The 22,415-nt window shown below is 38.2% G+C and overlaps 1 protein-coding gene and 1 long non-coding RNA gene across 3 annotated transcripts in view; one reads left to right on the top strand and one right to left on the bottom strand.

Moving 5' to 3' along the window:
* Positions 1-22,415, bottom strand: part of LOC128534119 (NACHT, LRR and PYD domains-containing protein 12-like) — a 483,267-nt gene that overhangs the window by 159,717 nt on the left and 301,135 nt on the right. Inside the window, exon 13 of the mRNA XM_053508420.1 lies at positions 6,338-6,511. Coding sequence (XP_053364395.1) covers positions 6,338-6,511 — 174 coding nt within the window. The remainder of the gene's footprint in view (positions 1-6,337; positions 6,512-22,415) is intronic.
* On the top strand, positions 867-2,782 carry LOC128533856 (uncharacterized). Of its 2 annotated transcripts, XR_008361405.1 has the most exons (4): positions 867-995; positions 1,605-1,658; positions 1,765-1,892; positions 2,748-2,782. It is a non-coding gene; the product is annotated as an uncharacterized LOC128533856 (long non-coding RNA). The 2 variants fall into 2 exon arrangements; XR_008361404.1 differs by lacking the exon at positions 2,748-2,782 and having other exon boundaries at positions 1,765-1,960.

Below are 22,415 nucleotides of genomic sequence, written 5' to 3'. Positions count from 1 at the left end.
GTTTCCACCATGTGTTGTAGATAGTTCAGGAGGTTAACTCAACCAAGCAGTCTTTTGTTTTCCACTAAGTACTGTTTAGAATACCAGAATAGGGAGGATGGTGTAGGTTTAAGTTTATTAGATTGATACATATATAATACATACATATATATAAGGACAGTGTACATCGCTGTCAGAACAGTGTTTGTTTTCATTCAAAGGCTTTATGGCTTTGCCAATAATACCTAGTGGGCCGGTCTCTAGTCAAAATGCCCGAGCCAATTTTTTGTCCCAGTCCAGCCCTGCTGTAAGTCTGAGTCACCTGATCAAACCAAACACACCATTCAACACCATTAACACTGTTAGACTCTTCCAGTAGACCTCAGGAGGCTGAATTAGATTAGATGAAGTCAGACACTGTGTGTGACTCAATAATCCCCTCAGGTCCATACAGTAAGTCCTCTCCATGCTCTGTAATCTCTTCTACTAAATGATAAGAGGCGACTATTTAACTATTTTTAGCGTTAGTGCTACAGTTAGACACGATGTTTCTTTTTTTTCCACTTTATTTCCTTTTAGGTCAAAATTACGTGAACATCATCTTTGTAGTATTTTGGCGTTATATGAAGTGAGACACAACTTTTTTGTAGCGATTGTTCCACTTTTAACCTCTGACTCACCTTGACTGGAACAGAACACCATCACCACCTCACTGATTCACTACAACACTGTGTGTCGGTCTCCAGGCTTTCCACGTTAGTGCTTCAGACCATAAGCCTGATGCTCGGTGAGACGGAGAAAGGAGCTGCTCGCTTTAGCGCACTAACGTCCAAGCGGTGAGTAAACTCAGATATGACTGGAGCCTGTGACTGTAGTGTATATTTATACAGTATGTTACTGTATCAGGAGCCTTTAATGTGTTGCAGGGGAAGCGTGACTGCAGACTTGCTCTTGGCTTTGGTGTGTGTGATCCTGAGCTAAAGCCTTACAACTGCAATTCTACATCTCACACAGAGGTAAGACACAACACTCTTATCTGTCTTGTTTGTGTTATTGCTGTACTGGATATAGTTTCAATAAGAATGAATCATCTGTGTCTGGACATAACCAGTGACTAGCAATATAAAACATAAGTAACACTAATAACACAAACAATACAATATTTCATTTCTAAAACATTACAGTGCAGTAGATTCTCATTCTCTGGCCTTAGACATAGAAAAAAGTCAGTCGTGCTCTCACACATTTACACACTCCTCATTTATAATGACGTTATTGTATATATTCAGGTCCATAAGTATTTGGACAGTGACTCCATGGTGGTCAGTTTGTCTCTGTACACCAGGACAGTGGATTTAAAATGAAGCACTCAAGATGTGATCGCAAACAAATGTACGTCACTGGCCCAATATTTATGGTCCTGGCTGCATAACCTTAGTACAGTAGACGTTTTATTTGCTTAGTTTTTTTATGGTGAGTCTCATGCAGAATGTAGGACACTTTCTGACTGTCCTGGGTTTTTCAAACACTTAAATCCCACCCTTTCTTTGTAAATCTCTTTAGAATCAAAACTAGCTCTTCAGTAGATCGTAAGATTCACTAAGTTGTGCTCTGTCTGTGTTTAGCTCCTGTTTATGGTTTATCAGGCCCAGCGTGTGGTTCTGGTTCTGTCATTTCTGGTAAATCCATAATAATTGATATCAAATCCATGAGAATGTGATTCCTTTGGGAAAAGTAGATTAAATACTAGAGTTGATCCATGTCTATGTTGTGATGTTGAAACAGTCAGAGTCTCCCTTGAGCCCGTCTCAGGCTGTCCTCCTGTACCAGCGGTGCCACTTGCTCCTGACCTGCATGCAGCACAACCCCTGTGTGAACACCTCCATTATTACAGAACTTAAAGAAGAGTTCAGGTGAGAGAGTCTGTTGTGGACGACTGGGTTTTATAAGACGGTGTACAAGCCGAGACAAACAAATGAGCTACTAGTATCAGATTTAGATAACCTGATAACCAATGAGATCCAATCCTTCTCCAAAAGAGTTCGACTGATCCAAATGATCGTCCATTTACTGCAGTATTTTAATAATCTGATTATCAGAAACATCACAGTTAACACAATTCACATTCATCACAAAATAAGTGCACTTACAGAAAGGTGACGCATTAAATGTAAAGATGTAGTTGTAGTTGATGTAGTCGGCTGCATTTGTCCCTCCCATTCAATACAGAGTTATTCTAACTGTTTATCTTTATTCTATAATCAAACTTTGCTATTCTTATAGGAGTGCTGTCTTACAGGATGACTGTAATGAGGACATGAGTATAAAAATAATCTAAATCATATGCTGTCAAATCAGCAGTTCTTCTTGTTTTGGAGATTTTGGATGGACGTCTTAAGCAGTGTCTCTGTCACCATTAAAACAGCCGATGTTTTGTAAAATGATGTTTGTTTAAGTTGCAGCTCAGTTCCAGAGACGTGTAGAATCGATGCCTTGATGTCATGAAGCTTTTCTGATGGATCATAACGACCCCACATACAACATACTACATCCTATATCCTATAATTTCTCACATGTAATATAAAATCCCACTTGAGTTTACAGCTGTTGGAATTTCCACAAACCACCAGACGTCACTCTGCTTCTTGTTTTAACTCTCAGTTCATGATAACAATCACCATCATGATAATGATTAATTTATGAGAATATGATTATAAGGGTCACTGAGTGATGACTTCTAACCTTTTACATACTGTTTCTTTTATAAGGTATTATGTGAGACAGTCCGGTCTGGAGGACAAGTGTCCCCTCCACTGTCCCATTAGTAGACCAGCACTTTGTGCTGCCATTTGTATTTATAAAAGACGTTTTTTTATTTGCTTTCTTTGATAAACATTTAGATTCATTATTTGCTTTTCATGCCTCTATGATCATTTGCTAAAGTTCATAATCATTCATGTATTGCGTTATATTTGTAGTGACATGATATTTTTGGGTCAGCATGTGGCTTAGTGGTTAGCACTTTCGCTTTACACCTCCAGGGTCAGGGTTAGATTCCCCCCAGAGTTTGCATGTTTTTCCTGTGCTTGTGAAATTTCCTCCCACAAAACTGCAGATTACTCTAATTGGCATCTGCAAAATTGCCTGTAGTGTGTGTGTGTGCGCGCGTTCTGCGATGGATTGGCCCCCTGCTACATTGTATACAGGATAAAGCGGTATAGACAATGAGTGAGTGAGAGAGCTTAAGGTCAAAAGCCACATATGAAAGGGCCACCCACTAGACAGACACACACACACACACAATACTTTTTACATTTTCTTTAAACATAAAACAATATTAAAATAAAACCATTTGTTAGAAGTTAATTAAAAGCAAACAAATAATTTCACCCTGTTCGCTTTTCCTGTTTGTTTTCCTTCATAATTCACTTGAAAGATTTCACAAAACCCACTTTTTTAAAATAAGTAAAAAGACCAAGCACAAGAACCCCCCTAAAACACCTCAGATCACACACACGCAGGTTTTATCTCGAGTATAGGCCCAAGTGAAGGAGGTCTTGCCACAACCGGCAGAGGGAAAGGAAGGCCAGGAGGTGATCGGGATCGTTCCAGGTGCTCCTAGTGACACGGACAGCAGTGAAGGTAGCAGAAAGTGTGAAGTGGATCCAGTCCAGCCACTGCAAACGTGTTCCAGAACCTGTGAACCTGGGAGAAGAGAACACAGAGGTGCTAACCCCTCCTGCTAGCCCCAACAGACCCACGTCCACACGCAAAGTGGATAAACAAGCTGTAGTGATATGAACCACACAGAACCACAACTCTCCTGTCAACTTTATTGTCTGTTAAAAGAAGAAGTGACGTTACATCTAATGTGATATTTTTACATAGAAAATGTTGGCAAAGGAAATTACATTTAACTAATGAATAACTCTTTAAGTGTATTGCAACAATGTTTTGTTTTTAAACATAACACATCTTAAATGAATGTTACAAACATTGCTACAAAGTTTGTTACATTTTTAAGTAATTTTAAATTATGGACACTGTAAGCAGTTAAATACAATGTCATTTTAATTGTGAAGCCAACAAAACAGCAATAAAAAAAAGCATGCATAAGGAAAAAGAAACATTATTTTTAATTAGTGTAATTTTTTAATTATAATGACATGACCCATCAAACCTGCGTCATACAACAGTTCATTTCGGTCCATGAATGTGTTTGGACGAGCAGCGACCACAACAAGGCTGATGTTTCATATATTTCATAACAGAACTGGCAGATTTGATGACTTGTGTCACTCCACTTGTCTGTGTTCACTCAGTCTGTGATTCACTGTGCACGATGAACACACACTTCTCACGTCTCTGAGTCTGTTTAATGTGTTAAAACTAAATGAATGATGTGTTTATGAGCATGTTCTCTATCACCAACATGGAGACGCAGGAACACCGGGTGAGTCTTCATCACACAAAGATGTTCACCAAAACCTGAATATAGAAGGAAAATGTGTATTAATAACCATAAACTGGACTGTGGTACTTCATGATCAACAGCATGTAATCATCTCTCCTTCAAGGAAAACATCATCATCTCCTGTTTATAATTAATCATTCAACATTTCTTCATTCTTAGTAACATCTGTGTTATAACAGGAACATGAGCAGATATTTACTCATCACATCACTGCTCTTATCCAATCACAGGCTTTGGAGCTTTTTAAATAATCAACACTACTGAGTCATTTAGCTCTTGTTCTACATTTATATTTAAGTGCAGACTTTAAGAACAAGCTGAGGTAAATTTTACAGGAATGACAGAAGACACGGTGTGGAGGTCGGGTGCTGGAAGAAGTGTCAGAGTGAGGAAAGTGGCGGCTTAAATACAATATTTGTAGCAGAAAAGTTTTAAGAGAATGAAGTTTGCTTCCAGAAACAGGGAAAAGCAGAGATCATCTTGTTCAGACAAAAGCAGCAGTATGAAGTCAGAGATAGCAGGGTGTCACAAGGAGACGAGCTGTTCATTTACAATCACTCTTATGCACTCATTTGTGACATTTTGTAGACTCTGACTGACTCCCTGTCTTCTGACTTCACATGGATTTAAAATCAACTTTACTGAACACAAAACATTAAAGCATTAAAGCATATTGTTAGAGAAAAATATTTAAATAAAACAGTGATAACACTTCTAACCTGCTAATCGTATATTTATTGGGACTAAATAGAAATGTACAAACTAATGATTAATTACTTATATAATTAGTCTTTTATTATTTCAACAATAATACAAAAAGGTCATTACTCACCTCAGTGTCTGTAGTTTGTAATGTTCATCATCCTTAAGAGCAGAGAGCAGCTTCTTTCCTGAGTCTCCTATTTTATTCCCTAATAGATTCAGTTCTCTCAGGTGTGAGGGGTTTGATCTCAGAGCTGAAGTCAGAGCAGCACAGCCTTCATCTGAGACACCACAATTACACAACCTGTAGAGAGACACAATGACACACTCTTCATCACAGATCATACACAGGATAAGGAGTATAGAAGATGAAGGAATGAATAATATTCATTAATCACTTTTGTTCTTTTGATGTAACATAATAAACACTGTATTATAAAAACACAGAGAAATTGTACATGAATGATGGATTGTATTTAATTAAGCTTGGCACATTGACTAGCTATATCTGAAGCACAGGTAGATTAGTCAGACTTGAAGTCTTTTACTCTTTCCTAGTCAAGTGTGGAGAGAGATGTATGGCTTCAAGGTCTGGGAGACTGGTTTTAAATTGACTCTATTGATAAGAGACCATAAGGACTGGACATGGCCTGCTGAAGTCTTAAGGAGGTTTGGAGTTCAGGGCTCAGTCTATATAGATGAACAGTCTATTCACAGAGAGAGGAAGTTCATTATCAGTTCAGATGAATATAAATCCAAACAGCTCTTGTCCACTAGAACTCTTTTGTCTACACGGATGATGCAAATGCATGTCCTCTCGTCTGTCTGTCTCCAGGTCTCTCTATGACTGACATGTTAATGACTGGTTCTTTTGATGTTCGGGACACAGCACCTGGACAAATGTTTAAATGTTCTCTCTTTACTGAGAATAAACAGAGATCTTCAGACATCATGCTTGTGTCTGTGTGTGTGTGTGTGTGTGTGTGTGTGTGTGTGTGTGTGTGTGTGTGTGTGTGTGTGTGTGTTGTCTCTCCTGGGGTTCAGGTTGATAAGAGTATCGAGTATCATTGTCGCAAAGCAGCTTTACAGGATCGAAAGAAAATAGTCTCTAGCTATTCTGTGTTTCCTGCCTCCCTAGTGTGGGCCTATGTGGTCATGTGACTCTCAGAGAGATGATCTTACCCCAGTGTCTCCAGTTTACAGTCAGGATTCTCCAGTACAGCACAGAGACACTTCACTCCTGAGTCTCCTACATTATTATAGGGCAGATCAAGTTCTCTCAGGTGTGAGGGGTTTGATCTCAGAGCTGAAGTCAGAGCAGCACAGCCTTCATCTGAGACACCACAATTATACAACCTGTAGAGAGACACAATGACACACTCTTCATCACCAGATTTTAATCTTCGTTTAGGACTTATTTTAAAGCTGATGTGTTTGTAAAATGTCATTTTTGTTAGGTAGTTTGAAATTAAGTACATAGTTTAAACTATAGAATGTATTGTCTAATGTGTTAGTGCTAAATCTTATGTACTTCACTTCATGTTTAACAATGATTCAGTTAAATGCTCAATGCTTTTTTTTAGACAAGTTTATAAAATTATTCATGAAAATGTCATGAATTCAATTCAAATTCAAATGTCAATTGAATTCATTAATTCAATGAAAATTGTCTTGGCCTTGTGCATCTATCTCTAAAAAAAGATTTTTGTGCACCCTGTACTACTAGTATGCTAATTAGGCCCAACCTCCCTTTCATGGCACTGAGATCACGTGACCTGAGCCCTCATTATAATTTTCTTCAAAACAACCATCATGGTGGACACAGAGGCAACTCGCAACAAAGACGTAAGCGTTTTACAGAATCTGCCAAGAAAAACATCTCGTTCGTTGATACCTTGTCACATTTGCATACTCATTATTTAATATTCATTAGCGCCTGCCAAAGATGGGCGTGTACACCGGACCAGCCTTGTCTGTGTTCAATTATTTCAATGTTCATACAACACATTGTATTTGCTATAGTGACCATTTTCTTCTTTTCATTTTAACATACAATCCTTTGTGTTTAAACAAAATTATTTTTGTATAATTTAATTACATCATAAATACACTCAGTACAAAATTTGCCTCCCAAAACAGCTTTAAGTATAATCATATACAGTATATTATAGCAATATAACTTCACGTATACTAGTCATTAGTCCATCCTTGTCTTTGGCATGCTAGGATTTAATATACGTAGCATTGTTTCTTATTACTTGCACAGCCAAACAAGATTTGTTCATGTCTTAGAATTAATTCATTTTGTTAAATAAATAAATAAAAAATCCACTGTGTTTAAGTAACTTGGTTGATGTCTCATTTCACATTTTAAATAAAAATTGACTCCTTAAAATAAAATGCCTTTGGCGAGTGTGAGTTATTGTGGAAAATTGGGTTTAATTTTATAACTGTAACCAAATGGTAGCTTTTTCATCAACACAAAATGAAAACATAGAACATTGAAGAGAGCTTCACCCCAACTTTCAGCTGAGGGAATTTGGAAAGGTTAATACACTGAAAATTATTTTAGAAAATGGAGAAAGAACAAGTAAGAAAGTATTTGATGGGTTTATGTAATTTGCAATTGCGTTTCCCATATGTGGACGCACAAAGTGTGCCATAATTCAAATGCTATTGCAAACTTTGCATTACCGTTTGCTGTTTTGCCTTCGTGAACGCACAATGACAGCCAAATTTCAAACGAAAAAGAAAAGTCCATTTGCATTTCTCATGTCATGAGCCTGTCCTATTTAAACAGCAAAATCAATTACCACGTTTTCTTTTTCACTTTCTCTGCGTCGCGCGTCAAGCCGGCCAAAAATCAAACGCAATCGGTAATCCATTTGCAATTGCATTTCCAACACATTACACAGAAACCTGTCAATCAGCGTCAGGGGCGGGTCTATACTGTGGGGCGTGATTGTATGGGGAGTTACGTCACTCACAGTCGACCAACACAAGTAGGGATAACTGCAGGCTGGAGCAATAGGTATGCCGAAAGGTTGGGGCATGCCGAAGGGTAGAGGGCATGTTAAAAAGAACTGGTGGGTGAATGGAGCTTTCGCGCTGGCCAATCAGCGGTAATCCTATTTATATGTAAGTACCTTTATTTGAGCGTGGAAAAACATGGCGGCGGTAAGGCTTGGTGTGGTTAGTCAATATAAATATTTTTTTTCGTTATTTTCATCATTTAATTGTTCGTTTGATTGTTGTCAACAGACACATATTACTGTGAGACGAAACACAGACAGGTTTTCCCTTGAAGTAAGGGTTGGCAGTTTGTATCGGTGTCCATTTTGCGCTACAGATGTTTTTAGGCCTCGTTAATGTTTTAGGCCTCGTCATTTTATTCTGACCGAGAGTTTGAAGGATTCTGTTCCATGGACTGCTACTACAGCATGAATAAATGAATGAGCAGATTGAGTGTACAGGTTGGGTGGAGTACACTCTTAAACGGAGCAGCTCTGCCTCTAAATAAAATGTTTTATTGGCTAAAATTGTCTGTTTACTGAATAGGTGCCCCTTCAAAGGTTACTAAACTGTACCCATCCTCCTCTTTCTTGTGGGGTTTTATGAACTATATTTGTCCTTATCAGGCAATTTCAAAGTCAATGTTATTGTCAATTCTCAAATAACACTGAAAAATTTAAATAAACCTAAAAGAAAACCTTAAATAACACTGGAGAACTTGGAGAACAACAGAGGTAAGATAATTGAGTTTCTGTTCTGTAAAAACGGACAGTTTACAACACAGAAGGCTGATATGGTGAAAAATGGATCAGTGCAATACGAATAGTGCAAGTGTACTTATTTTAGTTGATTAAAGTGACATTATAAAGAGCAATATAAAAAAGTATAAAAACGGTGACAGTATAAACAAGAATGTTTTTAGTTTTTATGCAGTTTTAGTAAAACTAAAGAAAAACAACTGTCAGTTCAAAACATTCTGAATGACTAATTCTGTAACTTTTTTTGGTCTTGTTTAACCAATACAAAGTTAATAGTATTCCAAAAATATTAAAATTACATTAAAAATTTTATGAACAGCTTGTGGTACTATATTCATTTAAATAATTGTAATTTGGGTTTAATACGGTTAAGGCTAGATAGCGCATCAATCTAACGTTTTTTTTTTTCTCTCACTATACAACAATAAAACTTTTTGTATTACAGAAAGGATTAGTTTTAGACGTGAAAAATGATACAATAGGTATAACTATTCATTTCATTGTCAGTTTTCGGTCGGAGCTATATATCCCTTTTAGCCACGACCATGACTCCAACGCGCGAGGATGACATCAGTAACCCGTGGCAACGCAGTAGAATGTTTAGAAAGGAACATTTGTATTATTGATATTTTACAGGAAAATAATGGAATTTTAATATAGAGGATTATGTTGGCTGCAGTATTAAACGCATTAGAAAAAACAATAGCGTTTAATATTAGCCTTTAAACAGGCAACTCGTGCAACCAATCATAAAGAGCTTTCGGCACGCCCCAACCTTTCTCCGCCCATTACTCCGAGCTGCAGCTACCCCTGTCTCAACCAAGAGGGGGAAATTTGAGCAATGAGGTGAGCCGAGATTATCTCATTTGTTTATCAAGAAATAAACACACAAAAATGACAAATCGCATATTTTCTTACTCTGGAGTGGACAGAGAAGCTATTACAAATAAATATATTTTTAGATCTTCTCCTGTTACAACCTGCTGAAGTTAAATCTTTCAGAAACGTTGCTTACCGGCGTTTTATAGAGATGGAGTCACTAAAGGACCGTTTAAAAAGTGCATGACCAAGACCCAACCGTTTGTTTACAGAAGAATACACAAGATTACAGAGAAATACCTCACAGGACATCAAACATATTACACTGTTAGGCTACAGTATGGATTATTTGTTTAATTATTTGTTTGTTTAATTGATTAATAATTATTTCAATGTACATTTTTAAATAAATGATTACACACAATTCTTGTGGCAATAAAACAGATAATTTATTAAATGAGAGTTAGAGTGTTTTTTATCATTAAAATAATAATCATTGTAAAGATATGTATGAAAATTAATGCACTTTGGTACAGTCTATTATGAGTTGCAAAAAATTACAATTAAATAAACAAAAATTAATAACTTTTTTGCTATAGAAATTTAGCATTTAGAAAATGTAAAACCAACTGTACTATAATGCACTCTATCCTTGCTAATAACTACTGTACAACCCTTCCCTTTGCAATATTCAGTTTAATATTAATTCAGTTGTTAATTTTTTTATCAATTTTTTTGCAAAAAAAAGAAAAGAAAAATGAAATTAAACTGAATGAAAAAATGATTGTAGTTATTAGCAGTGATAGAGTGAATTATAGTACAACTGGTTTTGCATGTGTAATCCACATAAAGAAAAAGCTATTGAATTTTTTTTTATGTTATGCGCTAAAATGCCTCCCTGCCACGGATTGCCCCAAACATACCATATTTATTTAGTGTAAACATTTTTGTATTACATGACAAACCCCTGCAAAATAAATGTGCCACAAAATAAACATTATATGAGAATTTGTATTACGTGTCTTAATTTTCGTGTATTAATTTGTCACGTGCCTAGGGTTAATTATAATAGTAATAATATATTTGATAATAATAATATAATATATTTGATAATAATAATATGAATTTTTGATTGTGATAATATATTTGATAGAGATTTTGTAGGGGGTGCAATCCGTGGCAGGGGGATATTTTAGCGCATAACACCAACTTTACGTGGTCATTGATTTTGCTATTTAAATATGACAGGTTCATAACTTGTAACACATGGGAAATGCAATTTTCAATTCCTTTTGAATATTGTCCGGGATATCACTCCATAGGCATTGTTGGTGGATGAGGCGTCTCTGTGTGTTAGAACTGTTCAGTAGCTCAATTTTGGTAAACAGCATCGCTATGTCAAGAGAAAACTGCTGCATCAGAAACACTGCCATAGCAGGTCACATGATCATTTAGGAAGTGAAATTACAAATAAAGTCTTTATTTTTGGAGGTCAAGAAGGCCTGATGATTATAAGCAGCATCATATCAGGCCAACCTGTCAGTAATACAGTCTCTCCTTTAACGACCTGGCACCTGAAACCTCTGCTCTGATGAAGCTTCCATCACCCAACACACTGCTTGGGCTACGACTCTAAAAACAATCTAAACAATCCTTTCGCTACAGTACATATTCCACATGTTTACATTTCTGTTTGGTTTGATAGCTAACAGCTAGAGCGGGGCGATATGATGCCCTATAAACTGAATCCCTGATTATAATTTTTTAGACAAAATTTGATTTTCGATTTCAAAATGATTATTTTTCTTAAAATGAATAAAATTAGCCACTAGAGGTTATAGGATTTTTTTTTATTTAAGTAAAACAATATCACCAAACAGGAACTGCTTATTTTGACTAAACGTGCAAACTTACTTTCACTAAGAAGTTTTCTTGATATTTTAGAAAAATATTTATCATCATCATAAATATTTATTTAACAACATGCATACCTTATTTTGTGATTAATAAAGTGTTACCACCAGTCTTTACCTTCTGGTTATTCTAGCAAAATATAAGGAAATGATAAATAAATCCAGGCTTTCTAACTGTGTCTTTGGGCGTAACGTCTTTAGCAATATAACACGCCACAACATCAGTAATCTCTTTCCATCGAGGCTCCTCTTATCATATGGGATACAGTGGGAAAACGAGGCTAATATTTCTTGTTTATCTCGCAGCACCAAACACGCCTCCGATTTAACAGTGTGGCTCTGTTTGAGGTGCTCGAGTAAATTAGACATGCTGTTTCAAACTTTACACAAATTTTACAGCGGGCTTTGCAAACCCGAACAATTTCCATACTACTGAAGAAACCGCGGCTCTCTTGGAAACAAGCTCTTTGGTTTTATCAGAGCACGCTGCCATGTAGTATTTCATATTTCGAAGGTTTTTCGTATTGTTCCCGCGAAAGTTCCTCGTTTGTTTGTATCAGGGTTTAGATTACATTACCTTTTCTTGTTTATTCTAAATAACAACATTAACTAATTTTCAGGCTTTAATACTACTGGATTTTTGCCTTTTTCTGTTTGTTCGCTTTTTTGCGCTTTTTCGGAGAACGCGCGTATCATCTGAGAACAACAAGCAGAATCCATCACCAAATAACTAATCAGGTACAATAGCATGTCTAATATTCAGCTCGTTCAGTGTGTAGAGTGCAGGATGTTTAGACATTCTTCCTCCGTCATTAGTGGTAATTTTATTTGTGATAGGTGTGTGTTAGTGAGCACTCTGACGGAGAAGATATCAGTGTTAGAGGAGCGCATCCAGACCTTAGAGAGGGTTAGAGAGTGTGAGAGCAGTGTTATTCCTGTAGCGGACAGTCTGGGTGCCGCAGGCGGAGATAACCAGCCCCTGACTCCGGCATTAGAGCCCTCACAGCGGGGCGAGTGGGTGACGACTCTGCGGCATACTCGTTCAGCCAAAGCTAACGCTAAGGCTAGCCCACCGGAGCACACCTCTTCTGCGCTTCACGTGTCCAACAGGTTTGCTCTTCTCAGTGATGCACCCACTGAGAAACCTGAAAGAGCTCTGGTTATAGGAGACTCTATAATGAGGCACGTGAAATTAGCTAGACCTTTAGGGGCGCCAGCGGCAGTGGTTAGGTGTATCCCGGGAGCCAGAGCACCGGACATAGCAGGTAATCTTAGGGCTCTAGGACAGCACAGGTTCTCCAAGATAGTAGTACATGCTGGAGCTAATGATATACGCCTTCGTCAGTCAGAGGTTAGCAAGAATAACTTTAAAGAGGTGTTTAAATTAGCGAAGGCGATGTCCGATAGAGTAGTATGCTCTGGTCCCATCCCAATGAGACGTGGTGACATAACTTACAGCAGGTTATGGTCACTGAACCGCTGGATGTCCAGGTGGTGCTCCGAAAACAACGTGGGCTTTATAGACAATTGGAAGACCTTTGAGGGCAAAGCTGGCCTGTTAGGGCGGGACGGTGTCCATCCCACTCGGGAAGGTGCTGCTCTCATTTCTTGCAGTATAGCTCATAGTCTCAGAAAAGGCCTAGTTAATCGGTGACAATCCAGAGCCCAGGCCAGGGAGCAGACAGACAGGCTAAACCAACCGTCTGCTAGCTGCATAGAGTCGTCACTCAAGGTTCACTGTATTGAGACTGTGTCTGTTCCCCGAGCTAAAAACAAATTTAGAAAGACTCAGAAAGTCTGTTTTAATAATTTAATTAACATAGATATTACAAACTCAGATCATACTGAATGCGCAGCCGGCACCTCTGATCTGAAGCTAGGACTGTTAAATATTAGATCTCTCACATCTAAAGCAGTTATAGTTAATGAAACTATCACAGATCAGGAGTTTGATATATTATGTTTAACTGAAACCTGGATTAAACAGGACGAGTATGTAGCTCTAAATGAAGCTAGTCCTCCTGGATACAGCTACATACACCAGCCTCGGTTAACTGGTAGAGGAGGAGGCGTCGCAGTTATTTACGACGATAATCTGGCTTTCGTACAAAAACACAGATTTAAATTTAATGCATTTGAAATTCTCTTTAGTAACATAAAGTCAGCTCAGACGATTCCGCTAATCATCATTTACAGACCTCCAGGGCCGTACTCTGAATTTCTCTGTGAATTTGCAGATTTCCTTTCAAACCTTGTCGTTTCCGTAGACAAAGCGTTAATTGCTGGAGATTTTAATATTCATTTTGAGAATCCAGAAGACCCTCTGAGAGCAGCATTTATATCCATACTGGACTCAGTAGGAGTAAATCAGTGTGTAGTAGGACCCACTCATAAAGCAGGTCACACTTTGGACTTAATATTATCCTTCGGATTGAGTATAAGAAACATAATTACAATTCCACAGTCTGAAGGTATATCAGATCACTGTCTTGTCTCGATTAAAGTGTCTCATAGTAATAATGTACTCACAGCACCGCGCTACCGCCTTAAACGTACATTCACATCAAATACCACACAGAGATTTATCGAGTTATCAACTTTGATTGGATCGCCATCTGATTCCACAGAACTCGATCAAGCGACTGAATATCTAGAGTCAACACTTCATCATAGCTTAGATAATGTAGCTCCAGTTAAAAGAAAAATGATTAGACATAAGAAACTTGCTCCTTGGTATAACGATCACACACGCACTCTAAAACAAACCGCTCGGAAATTAGAACGCAAATGGCGTCAAACTAAATTGTTAGTTTTCCAAATAGCATGGAAGGAGAGCATCCTGAACTATAGAAGAGCTCTCAGTGCTGCTAGGTCAATGTATCTCTCCACTCTTACGGAAAATAACAAAAATAATCCTAGAATTTCATTTAATACCATAGCTAAATTAACTAAAAACAAGACCACTGCAGAAATCTCCACAACAACAACATACAGTAGTGAGGATTTCATGAACTTTTTCAATAACAAAATCATAAATATTAGGCAAAAAATTCAGGCTTTAAAACCAGACAATTTAAGTGATACAGATGATAAATTAATCACATCACATCAGAACCTAGAATACTTTACTCCCCTTGAAGCGAGTGAACTAATTTCACTCATCTCCTCTTCAAAATCGTCAACCTGTGAATTAGATCCTATACCGACACATTTTCTCAAGCAGATAGTTCCAGCAATAACAGAACCCCTGTTAAAAGTAATTAACTGTTCACTCAGCAGTGGGTATGTTCCTAAATCCCTTAAATTAACAGTTATTAAACCACTAATCAAAAAACCTGACCTTGACCCCTGTCAGCTTTTCAATTACAGGCCGATATCAAACTGGAAAAGGTAGTATCACAACAGCTATGTTCATATCTACATAGGAATAGCATACATGAATTGTATCAGTCAGGATTTAGGCCTCATCACAGCACAGAGACAGCACTCCTTAAAGTAGTAAATGACCTCCTAGTGGCCTCTGATCAGGGTTGTGTCACTTTACTTGTGTTACTCGACCTCAGTGCAGCTTTTGACACTATTGATCATAATATTCTCCTTCACAGATTAGAAAATGTAGTAGGAATTAAGGAAACGGCCCTCTTATGGCTCAGATCCTATTTGACTGATTGTTATCAGTTTGTAGATTTAGATGGTGACCATTCCTCATGTTCTCAAGTTGAGTTTGGTGTTCCACAGGGTTCTGTTTTAGGCCCACTGCTTTTTTCCCTTTACATGCTTCCTCTAGGCAACATAATTCGTAAACATGGTATTAGTTTCCATTGTTATGCTGATGAGACACAAGTATACGTTTCAGCAAAACCAGATGAGAAAAACCAGCTTACTAAAGTTGAGCAATGTGTGCAGGACATAAGAGATTGGATGTTAATTTATTTCCTTCTGCTTAATCCTGATAAGACAGAAGTTCTAGTCATAGGACCACAAGCAGCTAGAAGTAAGCTTTCTGATCACACTGTGATTTTAAATGGCCTTTCTGTTCCATCAAGTGCAACAGTAAAAGACCTCGGTGTGATTATAGGTTCAAGCCTTTCATTTGAAGCACATGTAGATAATATTAACAGGATAGCATTCTTTCACCTCAGAAATATTGCCAAGATAAGAAATATATTGTCACTAAACGATGCAGAAAAACTAGTTCATGCTTTTATCACGTCTAGGTTGGATTATTGTAACGCCTTACTGTCTGGTTGTTCAACTAGGTGCTTAAACAAGCTTCAATTAGTCCAGAATGCAGCAGCGAGAGTCCTCACTCGAACCAGAAGATATGAGCACATCACCCCTATCTTATCTACATTGCATTGGCTTCCTGTGAAATTTCGCATCGATTTAAAAATACTACTCTTGACATATAAAGCATTAAATGGTCTCGCGCCGCAGTATCTGAGTGAACTGCTAGTGTCTTACAATCCGCCACGCCTACTTCGATCAAAGGATGCAGGCTGCTTGTCAGTACCGCGTATTATTAAAACTACAGTAGGGGGCAGAGCTTTTTCTTACAAAGCCCCAAAGTTATGGCATAGTCTTCCAAATAGTGTTCGGGACTCAGACACAGTCTCAGTGTTTAAGTCTAGGCTAAAAACCTATTTATTTAGCCAAGCATTTTTATAAATAGATTAGCCTTAGGTAAAGGAGCAGATCTGGGGGACTCATGGACGTAGAGTATTAGGTGAACTGGTATGTTTGGATGCTGTCTTCCCCACTCTCATTGATCACTCAGGTTTGTTGACGGTGAGGTGATTGGTTGCCTTACATCTCTAAAAGCCCTCATGTTTGTGTTTCCTTCTGGCTCTCCCTTTTTAGTTATGCTGTCATAGTTAGTCCTGCCGGAGTCTCTGCTTGCACTCTGCACTAAATATACATTCACTTTTTACATTGTTCGACTGTGACCATACCTAACTGTTATTTCTCCATCTCTTTGCTCTCTCCTTTTCTGCTCTCTCCTCTCTCTCTCTCTCTCTCTCTCCTTTTTCCTCTACCTATCTCTCCGTCGAGCTTTACATGTCGCTCCTGAGCTGCCAGTGATTCAGACCCCCTCTGCCCGCTGGACCTCTCTAACTCATCCTGGAGTCCTGCTTCTGGTTGGAGACTTCATCACATGGATGCCCCCGTGTGGTCTGCCTGGAATGCGAGTGGTGACTGGGGTTGGTTCCACTTTTCCATGAAGGTGGTCCTGTCCTCGACTGATGCAGACAGCTGTTCTCTGAGGACCTGTGACTTCAGTCGCTCAATAGTTCAGGACTGAAATTTTTCACAGTCTACCTGAGCCTCCAGGAACAAACTGGACTTTAATCTTACACATCTCCTCTTATATTGAACTTCCAGTCTCGCATATTATTATGCACATCAATCCCTGCTATCTGTTTTCACCCAGATGAGGATGGGTTCCCTGTTGAGTCTGGTTCCTCTCAAGGTTTCTTCCTATTACCATCTCAGGGAGTTTTTCCTTGCCACTGTCGCCGTCGTCCTAGGCTTGCTCATCAGGGACAATCATATAATTTTGATTCATACACATTCACATTTCATACAAACTTAATTCTTTTGATTGTGTAAAGCTGCTTTGTGATGATGTAAATCGTTAAAAGCGCTATACAAATAAAATTGAATTGAATTGAATTTCCCACAAGGGTGTCGCAGAACTATGAAAGCTCGCGGTGCCATACCAAAGTGAAATTTTAAAATCGATTTTCCTTTTTCAACATCAACATAAACCATGGATTCGAGTAAATCGATACTAACTATTAATCAGGCAGCTCTACTAACAGACCAGTTCAGAAGCAGAGAGTCACCTTAACTTAGTAAGTACGACTGTGCTCTCACATTTCACTGGTTTGTGGATCAGTAGATCTTACACACAGACACTGCAGAATTGTTCATGAACTTCCAGTGACTTGTAGTTTTAACACTCGTTAGTTTTTCTTGTAAAGTATAAGAACTTATTCCAAAAAAATTTAGGGGTCTTTTAAAGCAGATGTTTCACCTGCTCACTGAACGAGCTACGTCTAAAAATAAACTAAGCTAGAGCACACCACTGTATGCTTCCTAATATGCTTCTGAGTCTTTCTAATAAAGGTTCTGTGAAGGTTTGGTCAAAATGATGAACGGGTTTAGGACGAGTTGCAGATAGAAACAAAGTGTGATGATGATGATGATGATGAGAGACGATGGATAGTGAACCCTATGTGTCTCCTATGCTTCTCAGTCAGGACACACAACCAGGTAATTAAAATGTCAAGGTGTGTGAGAAGGGGTTGTGTGTCTGGGTCTTTCATCCACTCTTCAGCTACCAGGTCATACGGATCGATGTTTTTGATCTTTAAAAGTTCTTCAAAATATTTCCTAATATATTTATTGGCACCGGCATTTAACTTCTCCCAGTAAGGTCCCTTTACTTTAGGTTTACTCTTCTTTATCTCGAAAGAAAACACCATGTCACAGATCTAAGAACAATAACAAGCTGCTCTCAACCCCGTGTCACCCTCAACACATCTGTGTCAGAAATCACCATGGCAACTGACCAGCATTCAAACCAAAGATATCGGCGGCTTCCAATAAAGCAATGCGGTATAAAAACAGTGTGATGTAACTCCACATTCTCTATATTAAACATACAGTAGTGATCATGCACTGTGATCTCCTCTCATACACACACCTATTGATCCTGTTCTCAACTTTAGCTCTGTGTTACTGTATGAGTGTATTTGAGACAGTGAGTTTATTTATAGATATTCTTTATTTCTCACTAAGTGTGAAATAATACAAGACTATTTAAGATCTCAGTGAAAGAACTATTAATAAAGACTGCATGGTTTTAATACTACTTCTATGATACAGATCTGGCAACCCTGTTTATAGCAGCTAGATGGAGACGAATGTTGACTGACAAAATAAACATTATTTCAGCTTTAAGACCAATAAAATGTTTCTCATTTGCATTTCCCTGCTGCTTTTAAACCCTACAGCTCACACACAGTGCATTTAGTTTGTGTCCCAGGTGCAGTTTGTGTGATTAGTTACAGTGTTTTAGTAAATTTCACAGTCATTTCAGACACACTGCAGTCACATCAAAGACTCTGTGACAAATCATCAGTGTGCAGTGAAAAGAAACAATCTTCCTCCTCAGGACATTGATGATCAACCTAAAACTTCTGCTTCAGTCTCACTATTAGAGAATGTGTCTTACTGAGGAGCAGGTCATGTGACTCTCATAGAGATGATCTTACCCCAGTGTCTCCAGTTTACAGTGAGGATTCTCCAGTACAGCACAGAGACACTTCACTCCTGAGTCTCCTACTTTATTATAGGACAGATCCAGTTCTCTCAGGTGTGAGGGGTTTGATCTCAGAGCTGAAGTCAGAGCAGCACAGTCTTTGCCTGAGACACCACAATCCCACAACCTGTAGAGAGACACAATGACACACTCTTCATCACCAGATTTTAATCTTTATTTAGGACCTAATTTAAAGCTGATGTGTTTGTAAAATTGTTATTATTTAGAATGACATCACCTGTTTATTCTAATTAATAATGTAATTAAAACTGATCATACTGAGTCTTGTATTTTGTTTCTCTAAGCAGATGTGTGTATATTTACAGTATATTGCTGAATGATTAAAACAGTGAAAGTGTGAACCATTAACGAAAAAAAAAGTCATCAGTTTTCCACATTTTGTCCTTCTCTCAGAAGCAGGTGGAAATTCATTTATTCAAAATAAGGTATATCCATTATTTTAATCATATCTGTACAGAGCCTGTGGAGTTTATGTGTAAGTTTTTTTTTTATATATATTTCTATCTATTACATGTTAATGTCTTTTGATGTACGTGACACAGGGCACCTCGCGTGCAAACTCATTTTTGCATGTTGAAACTCATGTACGCGCAAACTCATTTATGTACAACAGGAGGCTGCTGCTGCTATAAGAATATATTCATGGTATATTACTCGTGTGTTTGTAACAGTGAACTTGCTGTAATGTACTTGTAATACATTAATGATATACTTTAATTTCCTTTATAACTGTCAGGTATGCATGTTAGTACACACAGCCATATACTTTAAAGATTTATTCAGACTATACAAGCAAACAAATAATAAGAATATTTATAAAGATGATGAGTGATACAGTTATTGTCTTGGCCTTGAGCATCCATCTATAAAATTTATTTTTTTTAAATTGTTTTGTTTAACCTGTACATTTAATATGCTAATTTGGCCCAACCACCTTTCCATGGCAGAGGTCACATGACCTGAGACTTCAATATAATTATTTTCAAAACACCCATCATGATGGACACAGAGCCAACTTAAATTTTTAGCAATTTCATAGCAATCGGGTTTGACATCTTGTTTGTTTTGAATGAATTAATTAGACACATTGCCACATTTGCATATTCATTAATATTTCTTAGCATTTACCAAAAATGGGCATCTACACAGGATCAGCCTTGTCTGTGTTCAATTATTATTTATTTAACACATTGTGTTTTCTATAGTTGTCACGTTCGGGGTGTAATGGCAGGTGTAAAACGCCGTGGGTCTTTAATGAACAGTAAAACACAAAAGTATAAGTAAAAACTCAACAAACAAAAGAAACAACCAAACTCAAACAATACTTAATAACTTTGTGCTAACCCTGTGGCGAGACACAGGCAGAGGGACGAAGAACACACCCTGTGGCGAGACACAGGCAGAAGGAGGACAAACACGTAACGGGACACACAAACTATGCGTGGAGCTGAAACTGGACACTAGAGGGAGACGGGAGACACTAGAGAGACACTAGAGGGAGACACATAGAGAGACTAGAGGAGACAGGAGAGAGACTAGAGACAGAAAAGAGATGGGACGAGGGCTAAAGACATGGCAGTCAGCTAGGCATGGCTTTTAGCTAAACATGGTTAAGATTGCTCTTAACCATGGCAGTTAGCTACACATACACCTAGCTAAACATGTCTTCAGCCCCAACATGCACCAAGCTACACTTACCGAATAGCTCAACACACACTAGGGAATGGGGGCACAGAAACACAGACGAGGGATACCCAGTGGCTAGGCTAGGGGACACTCAAAAGCTAAGCTCACTGGGACACTAGGGAGGTAGGAAACACTGAACAGCTAAAGACACAAAGGGGCTATGGCTAGAAGCATGCTAGTTAGCTCAACATAGATTTTAGCTAAACACACACCTAACTACTTACCTGACTCTAGCTAAACACACAAGAACACAGGAGGACAAAAACCACAGTACTTACATACATCTAGGACAGGACTGAATCAGCTCCACTAACAGACACACCGAACATACACAGAAACATTGCCAATATGAGAGTCCAGGTCAACACAACTTAAATCAAAATATAAACTAAACAAAGAACAAGACAAGACAAGACAAAACAAAACAAAATGCCCACACAAATGACAGTGGTAAAACCAAAAATGCTCGACCCAGTTTCCCAGACTAAACAGCTATTTATAGATAGATTAATGGCTACCTCGGCTCAAGTGTGCACTCCCATCAGCTGACCCAGGTGCCTGCTGGGAAACTGAGTCAGCCAACAAAAACTACAACTAAAAAACAGCGACCTCTGGTGGTGGACCCTTACAATAGTGACTTCAATTTTTTTGTTCAATACCAGAAGAGTGTAAGGAGCTCTTTCCTATGGGCACCAGCACATGTTGTGAAGCTAAAATAAGTAAAATGGTGAAGCTAAAACATAACATCACAGTATGCCACACCACACAATCACAAATAAAGCAAAGATACAGACTCAACATACAAGCACTGTCTGTGACAGAGAATCACCACCGCACAGTCTCTACCCCTAAGTAACTATGATGTAACAGTACAGGGTCTGTGTATAAAAACCTGTGTGCGAGTGAAGAGACTGCAGTCAGTAACATGTGAGTTGGGGAAGCTCATTGGCTGCTGGTCAACTCAGGGACACTGATGATATGATAATAGAGCATATTTATTTTATACAAAGGACTGCTTATCACTTGAATCTGAGTCACTTAACATTTGATTTAATTACTATAGTGCTAATTACAAGAAAAAAGCAATAACGTTTATGTTATGTCCTGATTGTTGTTTAGGTGTTATGTTTTCACAAAAAAAAAAATCATGAAATAGTATGTGTTAAACTTTGTTAAATAATTTTGTAGTTGTATTTGTTTACACTGTATTTAACTATTATTTATTAGAACTAGTGATTTAACTATTATTTATCAGAAATAGTGATGCATCTTCTTTGTGGTTTTTCATTTAAGGTTATCGACCGCTTAGTTGAATCCACTTTAAACAATTGTTGTGTAACTAACATTTGTGATTTGTGTGTTAGTATGTGTGTGTGAGACGTGACTTGTTAGTGTGTGTGTGTGATGTATGTTTGCGTTTCTGCGTGCGGGCGTGTAAGACAGATGTGAGTGTTAACATTAGTGATGTGTGTGTATGTGTGTGATATATGAGTGTGTTTGTGTGTGTGTGTGTGTGTGTGTGTGTGTGTGTGTGTGTGTGTGCGTGTGTGTGTGTGTGCGCATCTGTGTAAGAGTGAGAGTTATGGTGTTATATTCCTGCCACAATTATATTCCTGCAGTGTCTCCCCTGCTCGCTCAACATGTTCTCCGCGCACGCGCGACTTCTCGATTCTGTGCGCGCTCGACTCTGCCTGTAGGCTCACTTAACTTTGTCCAGTGTTACA

This window comes from Clarias gariepinus, chromosome 12 (assembly GCF_024256425.1).
Source record: "Clarias gariepinus isolate MV-2021 ecotype Netherlands chromosome 12, CGAR_prim_01v2, whole genome shotgun sequence".
Taxonomy (NCBI): Eukaryota; Metazoa; Chordata; class Actinopteri; order Siluriformes; family Clariidae; genus Clarias; species Clarias gariepinus.
The sequence above is the reverse complement of the archived record's forward strand: the minus strand, read 5'-3'. Positions and strand labels throughout refer to the sequence as shown.